Source organism: Muntiacus reevesi, chromosome 11 (assembly GCF_963930625.1).
Source record: "Muntiacus reevesi chromosome 11, mMunRee1.1, whole genome shotgun sequence".
Classification (NCBI taxonomy): domain Eukaryota; kingdom Metazoa; phylum Chordata; class Mammalia; order Artiodactyla; family Cervidae; genus Muntiacus; species Muntiacus reevesi.
The window spans coordinates 13,598,625-13,616,434 of record NC_089259.1 but is presented as its reverse complement, the minus strand read 5'-3'; the positions used below and the strand labels follow the sequence as shown (position 1 = coordinate 13,616,434).

Genomic DNA, 17,810 nt, shown 5'->3' with positions numbered 1-17,810 from the left:
CGCCGGAGCGCTCGGCGAGGCCCGAAGACCCGCCGCCGCCGCCTCCTTCTATCGCCAGACCTGGCTTTATGTCTGCGGCGCCGGGGCGCATGCGCAGACGCCATCTTCCCTCCTTCTCCTCAGCCGGCCCCCTCCCCCCCGCCGCCGCCGCCGCTGCCGCCGCCTCCGCCTCCTCTCGCCCGCGGTCGCCCCTCCTCCTCCTCCTGCGCTCGGGCGCTGGTCCCTCCTCTCCCGATGCCGCGAGAGACCGGGGGATACGGCGGAGCCGGAGAAGAGCACTAGTAACAACCACCACAGCCCCCTCCTCGCCCGCCGCCCTCCCTCGGCACCCACCCACTCACCCGCCCCGTTCGCCGACACCGACCAAACCCCACCTCTCGTTCCTTTGAACGGCGTCGGCTGCAGTCGCTGCACCAGCCCCGTCTGGCCACCAAAGCCGCCGAGAGAGGAGTCGCTGCCGCCTGCGGCCCCCTCCCGCCCGGACCGCGGGAGCAGCGGGGGTGAGAGGACCAACCGGCTGCGGAGGACGAGGACGAAGCTGCTCGCACCACCGCCGGCGCTCCTCAGCGCACGTCCCGCCGCCCTCCGGGGAGGCTCGGGCGCCGGCCCCTTCCTCCCCGAGGACGTCTGCCGAGCTGAGGCGCCTGCCCGGAGGGAGGAAAATGCTCGGGCTCCATGGCTGCCAGTGATGGAGCGGTCCCTGGGCTCCCGCTGCCACCGCCGCCGCCGCGCCCCGGCCGTGCTCCGCGAGGACCCGGCGTCTCTGCGCGCCCGCCCGCGCCCCGTTGCTGGGCTCACCGTACCGGGCGCCCCGCCGCCCGAGCTTCGCCGCGCCGGCCCCAGCCGCGGCCAGCGTTTCCTCACGGAGCAGCAGCAGCCGCCGCGAGCCCAGGGGGTTTGAAAGGGTCCGCGGGGCCGTGGGGGGAGGAGGCCCGAGCCGGGCCGGCGGGGCCGGGAGTGGAGGTTTGAGCGACACTGACTGAGCTCGGGGCTCGCCGCCGGCAGTCGCCGCGGCGCTGGGGGGCGGCGAGGGTAAGGCGACACTCGCTCGGCGCCGCCTTCCTGCAGGGCGACCGGGAGGCTTTTTGCAGCGGCCGCCGCCGCCGCCGGCGGGAGGAGGGGCGGAGGTGGCTCCGGAGTTGTCCGGAGAAGGTGGGCATTTCTTGGCTTTTCCCATCCCCTTCCCCTCGCCTCCCCGCTCCCCTGCCCACGCCCTCCCTCCCGCCCCGCACCCCACGTGAAGCGGAGTATAAAGGGGGTGTGAGGCCAGAGGGGAAAGTGGATGGCGGACTGAAGGGGTTTCCCCCTTCGGGTCCCCGGCCTTCCCGTTCACCCTTGTCCATCCTCCCTTCCCGAAGCTCGCCCTCGAAGGCAGGAACGGCCGGCGCCTGCGGCGGCGGAGGAGGAGGAGGTGGGGGAATCGCGCCGGGCGGAGCGTCAGCTCCCGTTTTCCTCCTCGGCGTCTTGAATACAAAGATTACGGTGCAGAAGGAAATTGCACTCGCCTTCTCCGCCCCCCGCCCCGGTACCCAACACAATGCACCAGCCGCCCGAGTCCACGGCGGCCGCGGCCGCTGCAGACATGAGTGCTAGGAAGATGGCGCACCCGGCAATGTTCCCTCGAAGGGGCAGCGGCGGGGGCAGCGCCTCCGCTCTCGGTGCAGCAGGTACCGGCGTCGGTAGTAGTGCCCCATCTGCTGAGGATTTTCCGCCTCCGTCGCTGCTCCAGCCGCCGCCTCCTGCAGCATCTTCTCTGTCGGGACCACAGCCTCCGCCTCCACAAAGCCTGAACCTCCTTTCGCAGGCTCAGCTGCAGGCACAGCCTCTTGCGCCAGGCGGAACGCAGATGAAAAAGAAAAGTGGCTTCCAGATAACGAGCGTGACCCCGGCTCAGATCTCCGCTAGCATCAGCTCGAACAACAGCATCGCAGAGGACACGGAGAGCTACGACGACCTGGATGAGTCTCACACGGAAGATCTGTCGTCTTCCGAGATCCTTGATGTGTCGCTTTCCAGGGCCACGGACTTAGGGGAGCCTGAACGCAGCTCCTCGGAAGAGACTCTCAATAACTTCCAGGAAGCCGAGACACCTGGGGCGGTCTCTCCCAATCAGCCCCACCTTCCTCAGCCTCATTTGCCTCACCTTCCACAACAGAACGTTGTGATCAATGGGAATGCTCATCCACACCCCCTCCATCACCACCATCCCATTCATGGCCACCACCTGCACCACGGGCCCCACCACCCATCCCATGCCGGTGTGGCGAGTACATCCATCTCTGGAGGGCCGCCCTCAAGCCCAGGGTCCAGAAAACTCTCGGCCGCGGGAAGCTCTGACGGTGTTATGCCAGTTGCACCAACTTCTGCTGTATCATCGAGTGGCTCGCCGGCATCTGTCATGACTAGTATCCGTGCTCCGAGTACTACCGGCAGCCTAGGTATAAATTCTGTTACAGGCACGAATACAATGAATAACGTTAACATCACTGCTGTGGGTAGTTTTAATCCTGCTGTGACCAGCAGCATGCTTGGTAACGCTATAAGTGTGAGCAGTATCCCCAGTGCTGCTAGTGTGAGTGTCGGGCCTGCAGTGAGCAGCGGGGTTAATGTGAATATCTTGAGTGGCATGGGCAATGGTACGATTGCTTCCTCCGCGGCCCTTAACAGCGCTGCCAGTGCAGCTGCGGGCATGACTGTGGGGTCCGTTTCGAGTCAGCAGCAACAGCCAGCCGTTAACACGTCCAGGTTCAGAGTCGTGAAGTTAGATTCTACTTCTGAGCCTTTCAAAAAAGGTCGATGGACTTGCACTGAGTTCTATGAAAAAGAAAACGCCGCCATACCCGCCACCGAAGGGGTGGTGGTAAATAAGGTGGTGGAAAGTGTAAGACAAAACCCGACCGAAGCGACTTCCGAGAGGGAGAGCACGAGTGGGAGCTCCGTGAGCAGCAGCGTCAGCACACTGAGTCACTACACGGAGAGTGTGGGCAGCGGAGAGATGGGCACCCTGGCGGCCCCGCCGGTGCAGCCGCAGCCTCCCCCGACCCTTCCAGGGGTGACCCTTCCGCAGATGGACTTCAGTGGCTCCGCTCCACAGGGCATTTCAGCAGTTAGCATCCCTCAGAGTATTTCTCAGTCGCAGATCTCACAGGTACAGTTACCGTCTCAAGAACTGGGCTATCAGCCGAAGCCAGGTCTTCAACCAGTACCTCTGCAAGCCGGTATCCAGCCGTCACCTGTTGGCGTGGTGGGCGTCACTTCGGCTTTAGGTCAGCAGCCTTCCATCGCCAGCCTGGCTCAACCCCAACTGCCGTATTCCCAGGCGGCCCCCCCAGTGCAAGCTCCCCTGCCAGGCGCGCCACCCCAACAGGTACAATATGGCCAGCCGGCGCCAGCTGTGGCCCCTCCGATGGCCCCAAGCCACGGTACATCAGTGACTCCAAACCCAGCCTCCGAGTATGTTCAGCCCTCACCGCTTCTCCAAACAGCGGTGTCCTCTGGACAGCCCACTTCTGCAGGGGTGGCCCTGGGAGCCACGGTGATTCCTATGGCTCAACCACAGAGCATCCAGCTCCCAGTGCAGCCCGCGGCAGTCCAAGCACAACCTGCAGGGGCAGCTGGCCAACCTGTTGGCAAGGCTCACACGGCAGTAGCCGCTGTACCTCCCGGCAGTCAAATTGCAAATATTGGTCAACAGACAAGCCTACCATCGGCACTGCAGCAGCCTTCCACCCAAGTCACACCTTCAGTTATCCAGCAAGGTGCTCCTCCGGCTTCACAGATAGTGCCACCTGCTCCAGCTGCGATCCTTCATCAGGGAGTTCAACCCAGCGCTTCAAGCCTTCCTCAACAACTGGTCATTGCACCCCAGAGTACCCTGTTACCTGCGCCTCCCCAGCCACAGGGGGTCGAGTCGGTAGCTCCAGGAGTGGTTTCGAAGCAGTTGCCTGCAGTTAGTCCTTTGCCCTCTGCTAGTAGTATTTCTGTTACGAATCAGGTTAGTTCAGCTGGTCCTTCTGGACTGCCTTCTGCCCCGACAAACTTGGTTCCGTCACAGAATATAGCACAAGCCCCCGCGACTCAGAATGGTAATTTGGTTCAGAGTGTCAGTCAGCCTCCCTTGCTAGCATCTAATATAAATTTGCCTTTGGCACAACAGCTACCACTCAGTTCTGTTCAATTCTCCGCACAATCATTAGCTCAGGCAATTGGAAGCCAAATCGAAGATGCCAGGCGCCCAGCGGAACCCTCCTTAGTTGGCTTACCTCAGACCATCAGTGGTGACAGTGGGGGAGTGTCAGCAGTTTCAGATGGCAGTAGCAGCAGCCTTGCAGCCTCTGCTTCTCTTTTCCCGTTGAAGGTGCTACCGCTGACGACACCCTTGGTGGATGGCGAGGACGAGAGGTAAGCTTATGCCATGTTTCTGCAGGCATTCAACAGATTCAGAGTTCCTCTGTTTAGTCATTGCATGTGCACAGGGTTAGTCTAAAGGCATTATCTACTTTTTTCCTCTTTAGAGGTGAACGAGCATTTTTCTGGTAAGTTTTTCTAGAGCAGGAGTGTGATGGGATGGTTTCAAAATGCTTAGGAAGTGGTCTAAGTAAAACGTAAACAATACTTCACAGAATAGTTTTTGAACATTAAGAGTAGGTATGGGAGCCCCAAGTGGTTTTGTTATTTACGAGATGGTTTTTTAGAATTAATTATGAACAGAAGCTTAATTTTTGCTAACCCAGCTTAATAGTTCATCTCTTCTTTTGACTTATTAAAATCGTTATGATCATCTCTTGGGGGCAGGAGGGGAGGTTGTGGTTCCCACATTTGTTTGTCCTTCACTGGACTGGATGACCCAAAGTTCTACTGTGTTTGCTATTAGCCTGAAAAAGATCATGTTACTGCTTTTCCTAGTCAGATATTATAGGAAAGGTGACCTAAGCTGGGTTATACAGGTTGCTCTCAAACTAATTGACCGACTTTTGTATACTTACTTAATGGCTGTTTTATCTGAACAGTAAAGAAATGGGAATGGTAAAAAGTGTTTTGTGGGGGAGGAGGGGCATACACTCTTAAAAACAGCCCAATTTATCTTTGACAGTAGGATGCAGTATGTTTTTCCTTTTGCATAGTAGATCAAGATGGTAGCTGTTTTAAAGAGTAAAGAAAGAGAATGTCTTGGAGGGTTGAACTGACTTTATTCTCCTGCTAATCTGCTCTACTTGTTCTCTTCTGTGACCAGAGAAATACAGAAAGCCTAAAATACATTACTAAACCATTGTTTTCTTAATAGGATTGGTAATAATATGGTGATCACATTTATTGAATCAAATTGTGTCTTTGAAGCTGGCTAGCTGGAAGAGTTGTGAAATCTCTCATGATACTACACGGCTTTAAATTAAGTCGATTTTTAAAGGAATGTTCTTTTCACAGATTTGCCAGTCTTACTAACCTTGATCAAAGTAATAGTTTTGATCAAGGAGTTTTGACAGAGGCTATTCATTTTCACTGTGGAACTTTGAATAAATGTGAAAGATACTTAAATATTTTAGTATTGGAGGTTTTTGTGATTGAACTTTTATTAAGCCAGTTGGAACGTTTACATTCTAAATGTATATCTGTGGTTTTCACTTTGGAAAAATTGGTCATATTTGAAAAGAATTGCCATTGTAGAAACACAAAGGCCAAATGTTTCAGTGAGGCTTTCTTTTTTTTTTTTTAATTACTTAAAAGATATAAGGTAAAGGCATGGTTAATTGAAATAATTTAAATTCTTGCCTTTGACGATTCTTATTTTTCTAAGTCATATATGGAACCTTGTTATCTAGCCACATGTATTCCATATCATGTATACAAGTCTCTACTTTTTAAAAGAGAGACCTCTTCTAGGAGGTGGTTTCCTTAATAGTTGTGTTATAATTATTGCTAAACTTTTAACTTTATCAAATAATGCTAATACACATCTATAATTTTAAATAATTAACTTAGCTCAGATATTCGTGTTTTCTAAATCTAATGAGTGTGATCTGAGTAAAACCCCCTATAAGAACAGGTATATTATGTGGATGCTAAATTTAGAGAAGTAAAAGATGGGTGGATACATAAATAAAAACCACATACTTTGAATTCAAACCTGCCATGATTTTTACTAATTACCATTGTGGTCTCCTGGCATAACTTTTTCCTTTTTGTTTTCTCCTCCTGGTGGTAGGGCATGATAGAGCCTTCCATAACGTGGTGTTCCAGACGATTAAAGTCAGATTTTGCTACTTACAACTCGGTTTTTAACTGTAGAGCTAGAGTCACAGTTTAAGATATTAGAACAAAATCAATTTTTCCATATAGCAACTGAGATGAGGACTAATTAGGGGCAAATTATGTAGAAAGGTTTGAAATTAAAGGGGTAAAACAGATACTGAGAAATATGATTAAATATTGGTGTACAGTAACTTGAGTTGACTGTACTTGTTTTGAATTAACCACATATTTGAGCTTTTGTTAACATCCTTTAAATTCTGTAATATCAAAATGACCCTTAAAATAGCTGTAAAGGTCAGATCTGGTAAATTTGTATAATCTTTTCTTGGCATTTTACTGCAGATTATTACTGTAGTTTGGAAAAAATTTTTTAAGTGATAATGATTTAAAAAATTGTTTTTACTTTTTTCTTCCCATGTTAGTTTCTTTGTCGTTTGTGTCTTCTGGGCTTTACCTATGGATCTCATGGGAGAAAAGGAGTACATTGTAATGTCAGTGTTATGACTTAGAAAACACATTGGCAATAAAACTTTTAGGTGGTAGGATAAATGAAGATTGACTGTTCTTTAGTCATCTTTTGAAATAATATTGCAACACTGTAAATTTTAACATGTTGGTAACATATGTGTCTACTGGTGTTGGCTACTGGCAGAGACTATAAAGATTAGAAACATGGATCAGGCCTTAAGATTATGTAAGATCTTTTAAAAAAAATCATTCTCATTAAAAAGGTCTTAATGTCTTACGTTGGGCTTCCCTGGTGGCTCAGATGGTAAAGAATCTGCCTGCAGTGCAAGAGTCCTGAGTCTGATCCTGGGTTGGGAAGATCCCCTGGAGAAGTGAATGGCTACCCACTCCCGTTTTCTTGCCTAGAGAATTCCATGGACAGAGGAGCCTGGTGGGCTACAATCCACGGGGTTGCAAAGAGTTGGACACGACTGGGTGGCTAACAAACAAAACACATAATGTCTTAGATTAGCCTTTAATGTGAACTTACTGTTAACAGCACAGGGAAGATGCAGGTATTTCACACTGATGTTTTCAGTGTTTCGTGATTGTTAATACAGCCTCTTCTGTGAAATTGGTCAAACTTGCATTCATCCTTCAAGACTCAGCTCAGATGTTCCCTCTGTATCATTCTCTTCAAGAAATGTTTTCCTTAGCCCTTTTTAGTGTTCCTCTATTCAAGGCACTGTGCACATTCAATTAAAATTACGTTTACCCATTTTTCCCATAAGACCGTGATTTCTTCAAGGGCAAGAGCTGAGTGTTTTTTGAAAAAATTAATGAGCAGACCTTTCTCTGCCTTTTGTATGATTTAAAATTTGTATTGTCTCTCACCTTAAGCATAACTGTTGGAGATGCAGGATCATATAATTTAATGCAACAAAATGAAAAGAAGTGAATGAAAATACTTAGTGTACCTCTTTTACCTTTTCATACCTTGAGGTAAATTGATATTTATCTTCTAAATACAGTACCTGTATATAGAGTAGTTCCTCAATATTTATTAATGAGGAATTCGAGTTTTCTTATCAAATAGGAGTAATGCTCATTTTTGCCAGCTTCGTAGGATGGTTGCATCAGATAAAATACTTTAACTGTGAAATACTAAATTATAAGATCTAATTTTTATTTATGTTGTACCTGCCCAGTTTAAAGAGCCAAATAGTTTACGTGCTTATCAAAACAAACAAAAGCTTATTGCCCTCTTTATTTCCCTGGAAGCAATCACTTTCACCTCTTGTAGATGATGATTGTGATATTTACCTCCTAGTCTCTAAATAACTGCCTGTATTACTACTTGACGTACAACGCAGCCAGGTGGTTAGGAGCGTGGACTGCTTAGGTCTGAGCCAACCTCTGTTGTTCACCAGCTACTTAACCTCTCTGTGTCTCAGTTTGCTCACTTTAAAAAGTGGGGAGAAAAAAAAAAGTGGGGAGAATAGTATCTACTGCATAGATTTTGTAAGAGTGAAGCGAATTTGGAAAGTCCTTTGAAATGTCTCTAACTCATATGCTCTACATTACTGTTCGGTTGCTAAGTCGTGTCCAACTCTCTGCGACCCCATGAACTATAGCATGTCAGACTTCCCTGTCCTTCACTGTCTCCCAGAGTTTGCTCAAATTAAGGTCCATTGAGTCAGTGATGCTGTCTAACCATCACATCCTCTGCTGCGCTCTTTTCCTTTTATCTTTGATTTTTCCCAGCATCAGGGTCTTTTCCAATGAGTCGGCTCTTTGCATCAAGTGGCCAAAATCTTGGAGCTTCAGCATTAATCCTTCCAATGAATATTCAAAGTTGATTTCCTTTAGGTTTGCTTTGTATGTGTTAGATAAAAATACTCCTTGCTTTTGTTTTTGGCTTTAGTAACTTCCTGGGTAGAAAATGAAGATTAGCTTTGTCATGATCTACTCAGCTGGTCCTTCTTCCTCCTGGTCCCCCCTTCATCTTAATAGTTATGATTGCATCACTGTTGATTATTCAGTTTTCTTGTAAAATATAACTTTTCCTAGCCTGTCTAATGTCCTGCATTTGCCTTCCTCCTCCTATCCCAGCTGTCTAGTATGTATGGTATACCTGTATATATATTTCTGTATATTGTTTAACATATACAAATGTTAGTAGTGGGTTCCCTTACCCCAAGTTTTCATCCATCATCATCTGTTTCCTCCAAGTTGCCTTTCTTCCCATTTTTGTGGGTTTTGGGCTTAATCTTTTGTGATAGAGCCTCTCCTCAGATGTCTGGCAATTCTTGATCTTCTGGGTGTACTTAAATGTGGGAGACTAAAGAGCTGATAAGCAGTTCTCAATGTGACTTGTTAACTGTTAGCTTTTCCATAGGCTGATCTGGCTGGAATTCATTGTCTCCACGCCTCCCGCCTCCCTGCTGCTTTAGTTTTCTCTGTAGTAATCACTGACTCAGCGTTTCATCAAATGTCCTGGAGATGTTCAGACATATCAGGTATTGTTACCACTTTTAACTTTCTGAGGAAGTCTCATATTTCTCTGATCTTCATTCTGGACTAATTGCCTTTTAGACTTAGTAATATTGTGAGGTTCCTTTCAGTGTCTTCTATGGTTGGATCTCTTTTCCGGTGACCCATGTCATATTCTTTCTTGGCTTGCTTGATATTTTAAAATGGCTTTATATTACCCTTATACAGTTAGGTAAGGGATATTGGATTGGAAATTGTATTATTTTATAATTTTGCTCCATAGCTTTCTAGCTTCCATATTGCTTTTGAGAAGTTTAAAGCCATTCTGATATCTTACAGATATTACATGTGACCTGTGTGGGTTTTGTTTTTCCTTCTTACCCCCATCCTCTTGTTTATTCTCTTTTCTTCCCTTCCCTCATTTTTTAAATCTCTGAAAGCTTTTAAGAATGTGTTTGTTTTTAGTGTTCTGAAATTTAACAGTGAGGTTTCCTTATTTGGATTTCTTTTCATTCAGGGTGCTGAATACTTGGTGTGCCCTTTCAGTCTGGAAACGCCTTTTAGTTTTGGGACTTTTTCTTGAGTGAGGTTGTTGGTTATTTCTTCCAATTTCTCTTTTCTTTCTCAAATTCCTTTTATTGAGATAATAGACCTTCTTGACCAATCTTCTAATTGTCTCATATTTTCTTTCCTATTTTCCGTCTTTTGCTTTTTGCTCTACTGCTGTTGAGTTTTCATCTATTATATATTTAATTTCCAAGAGCTTTTGTCTTTGGTCCTTTTGAATAGTATCTATCCTGTTCTAGTAACAATCATACTTTCTCTTAGGTTAGTATAAAAGTGTTTTTTATTCATTAAGGTTTCTTCTCCATATGTGATCTGTGTCCTCCATTTTTTACTCTCTTAGTTTTTATTTGTTTGGTCTTTACCTTTTGTGTTACAGCCTTTTCTTAGATGGTGGTTGTGTGTGAGAGTAGGGGAGTTGAATGCTGATTTGAAATTCTGAGAGGTTTTGTTAGCTTCATTCTATGGTAACCTGTCTGGGCATCCCCATACGTGTTTCTTCACTCAGTCAGCTTGTTTTCAGTATGTTCTCCTGCATATTGCTGTGCCTCATTTTCTCAGTCCCAGAATCTTGTGTTTTATATTCACGAGACAATATATTTTCAGTTTTTTGTTGGGGTTGGGGAGGGGTGGTTAGTATCTGTGGGGATGGTTGCTTCTTAAACAGACTTTTAAACAATCTTTTCTTATTTTAGCACTCTCTCTCCCCCACATCCCACTTCAGATGTATGTGGTACTGCCAATTCCTGAGTCTTTTGGGGATTTTACAGTTTAAATTGGGTTTGTTCTTGGCTTTTCCCACTGTTTGCTAAAGATTTGATTTCCTAGTGTTTGCTAAGTCATTTGTCACTCAACCATCTGTTTTCCAGCTTCCAAATTTTTGTTGCTATTGTCTTTTCACCCATTCTCTCAATTTTTGTGGGCTCATGGCTTTTTATATCTTAAAAATTCCTTTTCTGTCATTTTTGTGAGGTTTTAGGAAAGGAGTGTAAAATAAACATTTTACATCTATTTCAGTTGTTTAACATTACACATCTATTTCAGTTGTAGAATGCTATGCTATTAAATATGAAGAAGGATGCTAATTTTAATGATTCATGCTCCAAGATTTGATCTGTAATTAGTACATAAATTTTGAGTGGAATTGCTTGGCTTATATTCAGCAGAAATAAGAATGGCATATAACTTGGTATTTCAGTTCACAGAAGTGATATAAAATGTTAGGATTAGATTCAGTTAATACTTATTATCGGATTTAATCACTAAACAACTTTGTGCATTAAGTTTTTTCCAACTTACTGGTGCATAAACAGAAGCTTATTTGGTTTATTAGAGAAACCAAGTGAGTTGTTGTAAGGTTACACATATAACAGTAAAGCAGAGTAAGGATTAAAAGTCGTTTTTCCAATTCAGAATCTGGTGCTGTTTCTACTGCTCATAAATCCAACATGAGGTAAGCCCCTAAGGAGTGTTAGAGTGGCTGAAAACCTGAAAGAAGGCAGGCTTCCTTGATTTGTGTCTTAGTACAAAGGATAGGATTGCCCTAGAACATATCAACGTTTACCTATGACCCTTTGATGACGAAAAAAGTGGGCAGAGTCATAAGAGTGATGTACCTGGAAAATACAGTAGACAGACAAATGTTAGATGAATTAGTTTTAACATTTTGGTGGGAGAGTTGTATGAAAATTACTTTTTCAGGAAAACCATTTTAATTTCCTAAATTCTGTCTTTGTAACATTGGCTTCAGTATTGCAAAGCAGATATATTTTATTTCTTGTTTAGAAACTTCAATTTAAAAATATGAAACTGCAGAGCATGCCCTGTTCTGGTACGGCATTATCTGATCCATGGTGGTTGATTTTTGCTGTGTCACTGTGTCTTTAGGGTTCACTATGTCACGGTACGAATATGCTTTAGTGGCTTATTAAAAGAAATGACATGAGGGGAAAAATGATAAAGGATGTTTATATTATTTTAAAAGAATGATCTGTCTATATTGAGTTTTGGATTCCAGGTTGACGTTTTTCCTAGGCTTGCATATATTCAAAGGTCCCGCTCTTCCCAACCCTTCACTTCTTCCTTACCTATCAGCTAGACCTGAAAATCTTACTGGATGTTTCAGCCTCATTAGGTCTAGTTGAGCTTTGTTTTCCTTCCTTGAAGCACCCACTCTCTTTTACTTTCAGTTCAGCTCTTCTATCAGAGTCATCGTTGGAATTCTTTGGATTTGTGTCCTCTTCCCGTCTTCTCCCTTTCCCCTAGGTAGCTGGCTGTTCTGTGGCTTCAGATATGATCTGTATGCTCTCAACTTCTGAATGCATATCACTAGACCACACTTTCTCCTTAGCTTTAGACTGATGTGGTCTTTTGCCTTCATGTTATTGCTACTTGTGTTCTCACAGCCTCTCAGTCTCAACAGATCATAACCTTAACCTCCTCATTAGTTGACCTCTCAAATTTCTTTATTAGTCATCCTCATTTTAATAAATGTTATTTCTTATTCTAGTTTTTCACTTTAGGAGCCTGAGTCATTTCTTGATAGTTTCCTTTTCCTCACCCTCTACATTCTGACCATTACTTCCTAAATATATCTTGAATTTATCTTTTCTTTCACTATCTCTGTTGCCACAACTCTAGCCTAAGATAACATACTCAACTCTTAAAAGTACTGCAGTTGCTTCTTCACCAACTTTCTGCATACATTCTTGCCTTTCTCTGATTTTGTGTCTTGTAGTCAGAATGATATTCTTAAAATGGAAATCTGTTTCAGTCAGTCACTTGTCCCAAATCCCTAAAGCCTTTCCATGTCTTTTAAGGTGATTGCATCTTGCTTTGGTCCCTTCTGGCTTCATATGCTACTTCCCCTCGTTTTTTGAGTCCCATCTGCTTCCTTTCAGATTCTCAGGTTGTCATGCTTTCTTGCTGTCTCCTCCAGGCTTTGACTTGGGCTGTTCTTTTAGCCAGAACATGTTCTGTGTCATCTTTCTTCCTTTCCTCCCTAAAGCCTCACTGTCACCTTGAGAGGCCTTCTCTGATACACTAGTCTAAACTTAGGTTCTTTGTTAACACTGTTTAAGATCACCTTGTTACTTCATAGTGCTTAGTACAGCTTGTAATTAATGTGTGTGTGTGATTATCTGTTTGATTTTAAGCTTCACAAACAGAGGGTTTTGGTTCGCTACTGTATATACAAAGTATATGATGGTATCTGACAGTAGGTATTCAGTAAAAATCTGCTTAATGAATAAGTGAAGAAAAAAAATTTAATGTTGGCATAAGGACAACTTTTTTTTTTTTTTTTTTTAGGACAACTTCTTTTTAAAAACACTATTATAACATATTTGAAAGGTAAATAAGTTCTTTATACATCATGTGATAACACTATTTTCTCCTTTAATAGGGTTGACTGAGAGAGAGTTGATTGAGAATTATTGATTACTTTTTGCTGTGTTCATGAGCAAAAAAGAAATACTTGCTGCTTTTAATAAGCATCTCTTGTTTATTTTTGCACATAATGTTTTGTTTATGTATGTTTATGACGAGTTTTGCACCTTAAACCCATTTATTTCTAAATTGTGTCAGTATTCTTGTTTATCTCCTTTTGACTGGTTCAGTTCTTTAACATAAATGATTTAGCATAAATGATCTAAGTATTACCTTGAAAGTTCTTTGCAGTTTCAACTGTTTAAAATATAAACATTTAGCTGGCAAAATGCCACTTGTTTGTATTAAGAGTTTCCTTTGTTAGTGTAGTAAGCATTGAGTCAATTACTTGTTTAAAATTCCTAACCACTCTGTTTTGCTTATGGTCACTGTAGTTACTTGTTACTAAACTAGCAAGTTATGGTTTCTATTAAGGGCAAAGAACCATGAAAAAGACATGGCAGTGATTAGAATTAGCAATAAATTTAATTGATTATATATGGATATTAAATGGGAGTAAAAAAGTATTAAGAGATGAGGCCTTTTAAGGTTGGGGTTATTAAAAACAGAAGGAAAATACAAAATCTGTTGTAGTGATCATCAGAGTCTAGTTTTGAGAGTCTTTAAAGGTTTTCATATCCTTTTGTGGACATACCAGTGTTAAAACTGGCTGCGTGGCTTAAAACTGTACTTGTATTGAGTGGGGAGAAGATTTGCTGTGGCTTGATTTTATTAAGGATTAGATCGTGGTGAGTGGTATTGCCTTTTCCCATCCATGGACCCATAGAGTAAAGGGTGCTCTTGAGTTTCCTGGGGATAAGACAGATGCAGTAGCATCTTGTTTTTCCAGGCAGCCCAGGTATTTTTATAATACTGAATCACTGCCTAGGCGAGGGGCTCCTGGTGCTTAGTGTATGTAGCTGAGAATTCTCTTTTTGAGTCGTTGTGGATGGATTGATTATAAAATTGCTCACTGTTGATGAGACTTCATTCTCTCTCAGCTGTCCTACTTACCTAATTTCTTTGGATATTAGGGTTAGTGTATATCTCCATGTCAGCAAGCCCCGTATATTGACTAGTTAGTCAAACAACATATAGATGTACAGTTGAAATAATATCTAGCATTACATTTTTGCTATCATATGGGTATGATGTATTTCTAGTGGTGACAGTAATAAAACCTTACTCTTGTATTATTTTTGTGGGGCAAGGGTTTAATAAAACCATTTGAGATAGATTATGTGCTCTTGAGTCATAGCAGTCTTAAAGTTGTTCAGTTTTCACAGAGGAATACACTGAATCTTGGGTTCATTTATTCCTTCAGTAAGTAATAAAATACTGAGTTCCTACTATGTATCATATATGCTGTTTTTAGCTTGTTCATGGACAGATTGCAACAATTTAATAATAGTAGTAGTAGTAGTAATAGTTATAGTAGGAGTAGGCAAAAATTATAGTACTTGTTTTCTGCAAATTCTAAGCACTTTCCATGTTATCAACTTGTGAATTCTCCGAACAACCTTTGTTACCCACATTTTGCAGATAAGGAAATTGAGGGATAGAATGATTAAATAATTTATTCAAGGTCACCTGGCTAGTAAGTGGGAGCTGGGACATAGCTCCAGGCAGACTGAGTCTGGAGTTGGTGCTCTTAATGACTTTTGTGCTCCGCTGTCTCTGTAGCATACGATCCAAACCACGGTGTTCTGGTGGCGTTTCCTCACTCAGCTTACATGCAGTGGAAGGCACTGAGAACTGTAGATGCTCCTTATTTCCTCAGAGCCGCAGGTACTCCTTTTGATCTTGGAAGTTTGGGTGGGGCTGCTACTCCTGTGGTTGTGTTCTAGAATGTGAGCACCTTGAGAGCAAAGATGTTACCCATCTGTTTTTACCTCTGTATTTCTACTGCTCTACAGTAGAACCTGGCTCATCACGTGTTCTGAATTATTTGTTGAATACGTGAGTGCAGACATGTGGCAGAAACAACCCCCACAATTGTCCAGGAAAGCCATATAATTACTGCCAAATACTTCGCTATCCTGTTACTGTGATTGCATAGCTGTTTTGATAGACAGGAGTAAGGCTCAGATACGTTACTGTCCCTGTTATAGTAAATGGTTTGCCCCTCACTGGCCTACCATATGGGTATATTTATTGAGTAGGTACTCGCTGTGAGGGCTTCCCTGGTGGCTTGGACGGTAAAGAATCTACCTGCAATGCAGGAAACCCAGGTTCGATCCCTGGGTTGGAAAGATCCCCTGGAGAAGGGAATGGCTACCCACTGCAGTATTTTTGCCTGGAGAATCCCATGGACAGTGGGAGCCTGGTGGGCTGCAGTCCATGGGATAACAAAGAGACAGACTCGATTGAGTGACTAAGCACACACTAGGTGTAAATCATTATATCTAGTAGTGCTGTAGGCAAAGATGTAATCTATCATGGTTCTTGTTCTCAAGCAGTGTATGCTACATACACATGGGGAAATTATAAGAGCTGAAGAACAGTTTCAAATCCTAAAAGATGATGCTGTTAAAGTGCTGCACTCAATATGCCAGCAAATTTGGAAAACTCAGCAGTGGTCACAGAACTGGAAAAGGTCAGTTTCCGTTTCAATCCCAAAGAAGGGCAATGCCGAAGAATGTTCAACCTACCATACAATTGCACTCATCTCACATGCTAACAAAGTAATGCTCAAAATTCTCCAAGCTAGGCTTCAATAGTATGTGAACCATTAACTTTTAGATGTTCAAGCTGGGTTTAGAAAAGGAATAGGAACCAGAGATCAAATTGCCAGCATCTGTTGGATCATCAAAAAAGCAAGAGAATTCCAGAAAAACATCTGCTTCTGCTTTATTGATTATGCCAAAGCCTTTGACTGTGTAGATCACAACAAACCGTGGAAAATTCTTCAAGAGATGGGAATACCAGACCACCTTACCTACCTCCTGAGAAATGTGTATGCAGATCAAGAAGCAATAGTTAGAACCATACATGGAACAACAGACTGGCTCCCAATTGGGAACAGAGTACAAGGCTGTATATTGTCACCCTGCTTATTTAACTTCTATGTAGAGTATATCATGGAAAATGCAGGGCTGGATGAAGCACAAGCTGGAATCAAGATTGCTAGGAGAAATAGCAATAACCTCAGATATGCAGATGATACCACTCTTATGACAGAAAGTGAAGAAGAATTAAGCCTCTTGATGAAAGTGAAAGAGGAGAGTGAAAAAGCTGGCTTAAAACTCAACATTCAAAAAACTTAAGATCATGGCATCTGGTCCCATCACTCCATGGCAAAAAATGGAGAAACAGTGGAAACAATGAAGAGACTTTATTTTTGGGGGCTCCAAAATCACTGCAGATGGTGACTGCAGCCATGAAATTAAAAAAGACACTTGCTCCTTGGAAGGAAAGCTATGACCAACCTAGACAGCATATTAAAAAGCAGAGACATATTTTGCCAACAAAGGTCGGTCTAGTCAAAGCTATGGTTTTTCCAGTAGTCATGTATAGATGTGAGAGTTGGACCATAAAGAAAGCTGAGTGCCACAAGAATTGATACCTTTGAACTGTGGTGTTGGAGAAGACTCTTGAGAGTCCCTTGGACTGCATGGAGATCCAAACAGTCCATCCTAGAGGAAATCTGTCCTGAATATTCATTGGAAGGACTGATGCTGAAGCTGAAACTCCAATACTTTGTCCACCTGATGTGAAGAACTGACTCATTAGAAAAGACCCTGATGCTGGGAAAGATTGTAGGCAGGAGGAGAAGGGGACGACAGAGGATGAGATGGTTGGATGGCATCATGGACTTGATAGACGATGAGTTTGAGCAGGCTCCGGGAGTTGGTGATAGACAGGGAGGCCTGGCGAGCTGCAGTCCATGGGGCACAGAGTTGGACACAACTGATTGAACTGAATTGAACTGAAATAATAGTTTTAAATAGAATGAAATATGAAGTTGAAAAATCAGAAATTTTGAGCTGGAAATCTTGATCACATTCAAGTTTTGGCATATAGGTAGAGGAACAAGTTCAAAGAGGCTATGTGAATTCCTGACACAGTGCTACAAAATGTTTCTTAGGCTTTAACTGGAATGCCAGCCTCCAAAATGACAAAGAATACTACATTCAGAGTTTACAAGTGGGATATAATTGACCTTTGGTAGGTTAGGAAAGCAATTGTTGTTTGAACTGACTTTTCAGAAATCTTGAGTTGAAGGAGAATGTTTCAGGCAGGAGAATGCTAATAATGAAAATGGCATGAAATAAGGAAAATATTCTGGGCACCAGTTAGGCAACAGTTGCTCTTAATAGATGTCTAAGGTGGTGATAGGAAGTGACTGAAGATTAAATTAGGGAGTGATTTTTGCCTTCAACACTTGTTAACTGATGTTCAAGGAAAATTAGTATAAAAGGAATTTGTAATTTGGATTGAAGTGGGGATATACTTGGAATAGGAAGGACAAGTTAGGAAGTTATGTTTTTCTATTATTATTTAACGAATGGAGGAAATTAGGGGGATTGTGGTTTTCATTGTAAGATGATTCAGTTCAGGAATCCTTTGGTTAGCAAATTTCTCAACTTATGAAAATACTGCATTCACTTTTCTAGCTTCTCCCTCAAAAC

General features: G+C 43.4%; 1 protein-coding gene across 11 annotated transcripts in view; it reads left to right on the top strand.

Annotated features, from left to right (window-relative positions):
• The first annotated feature begins 1,119 nt into the window (after window positions 1–1,119).
• TSC22D1 (TSC22 domain family member 1) overlaps window positions 1,120–17,810 on the top strand; it is a 124,368-nt gene continuing 107,677 nt past the window's right edge. For 4 of the 11 annotated variants that reach the window (XR_010658556.1, XR_010658553.1, XR_010658554.1 and 1 more), the window contains exon 1: window positions 1,191–4,401. Coding sequence is in view for 6 of the 11 variants with exons in the window: in XM_065902369.1 (XP_065758441.1) it covers window positions 1,538–4,401 (2,864 nt within the window). In the remaining 5 variants the exon portion in view is untranslated. Of the gene's footprint in view, window positions 1,153–1,187; window positions 4,402–17,810 lie in introns of those variants that run through there. The other 7 variants (XM_065902369.1, XM_065902370.1, XM_065902371.1 and 4 more) reach the window with 5 other exon arrangements.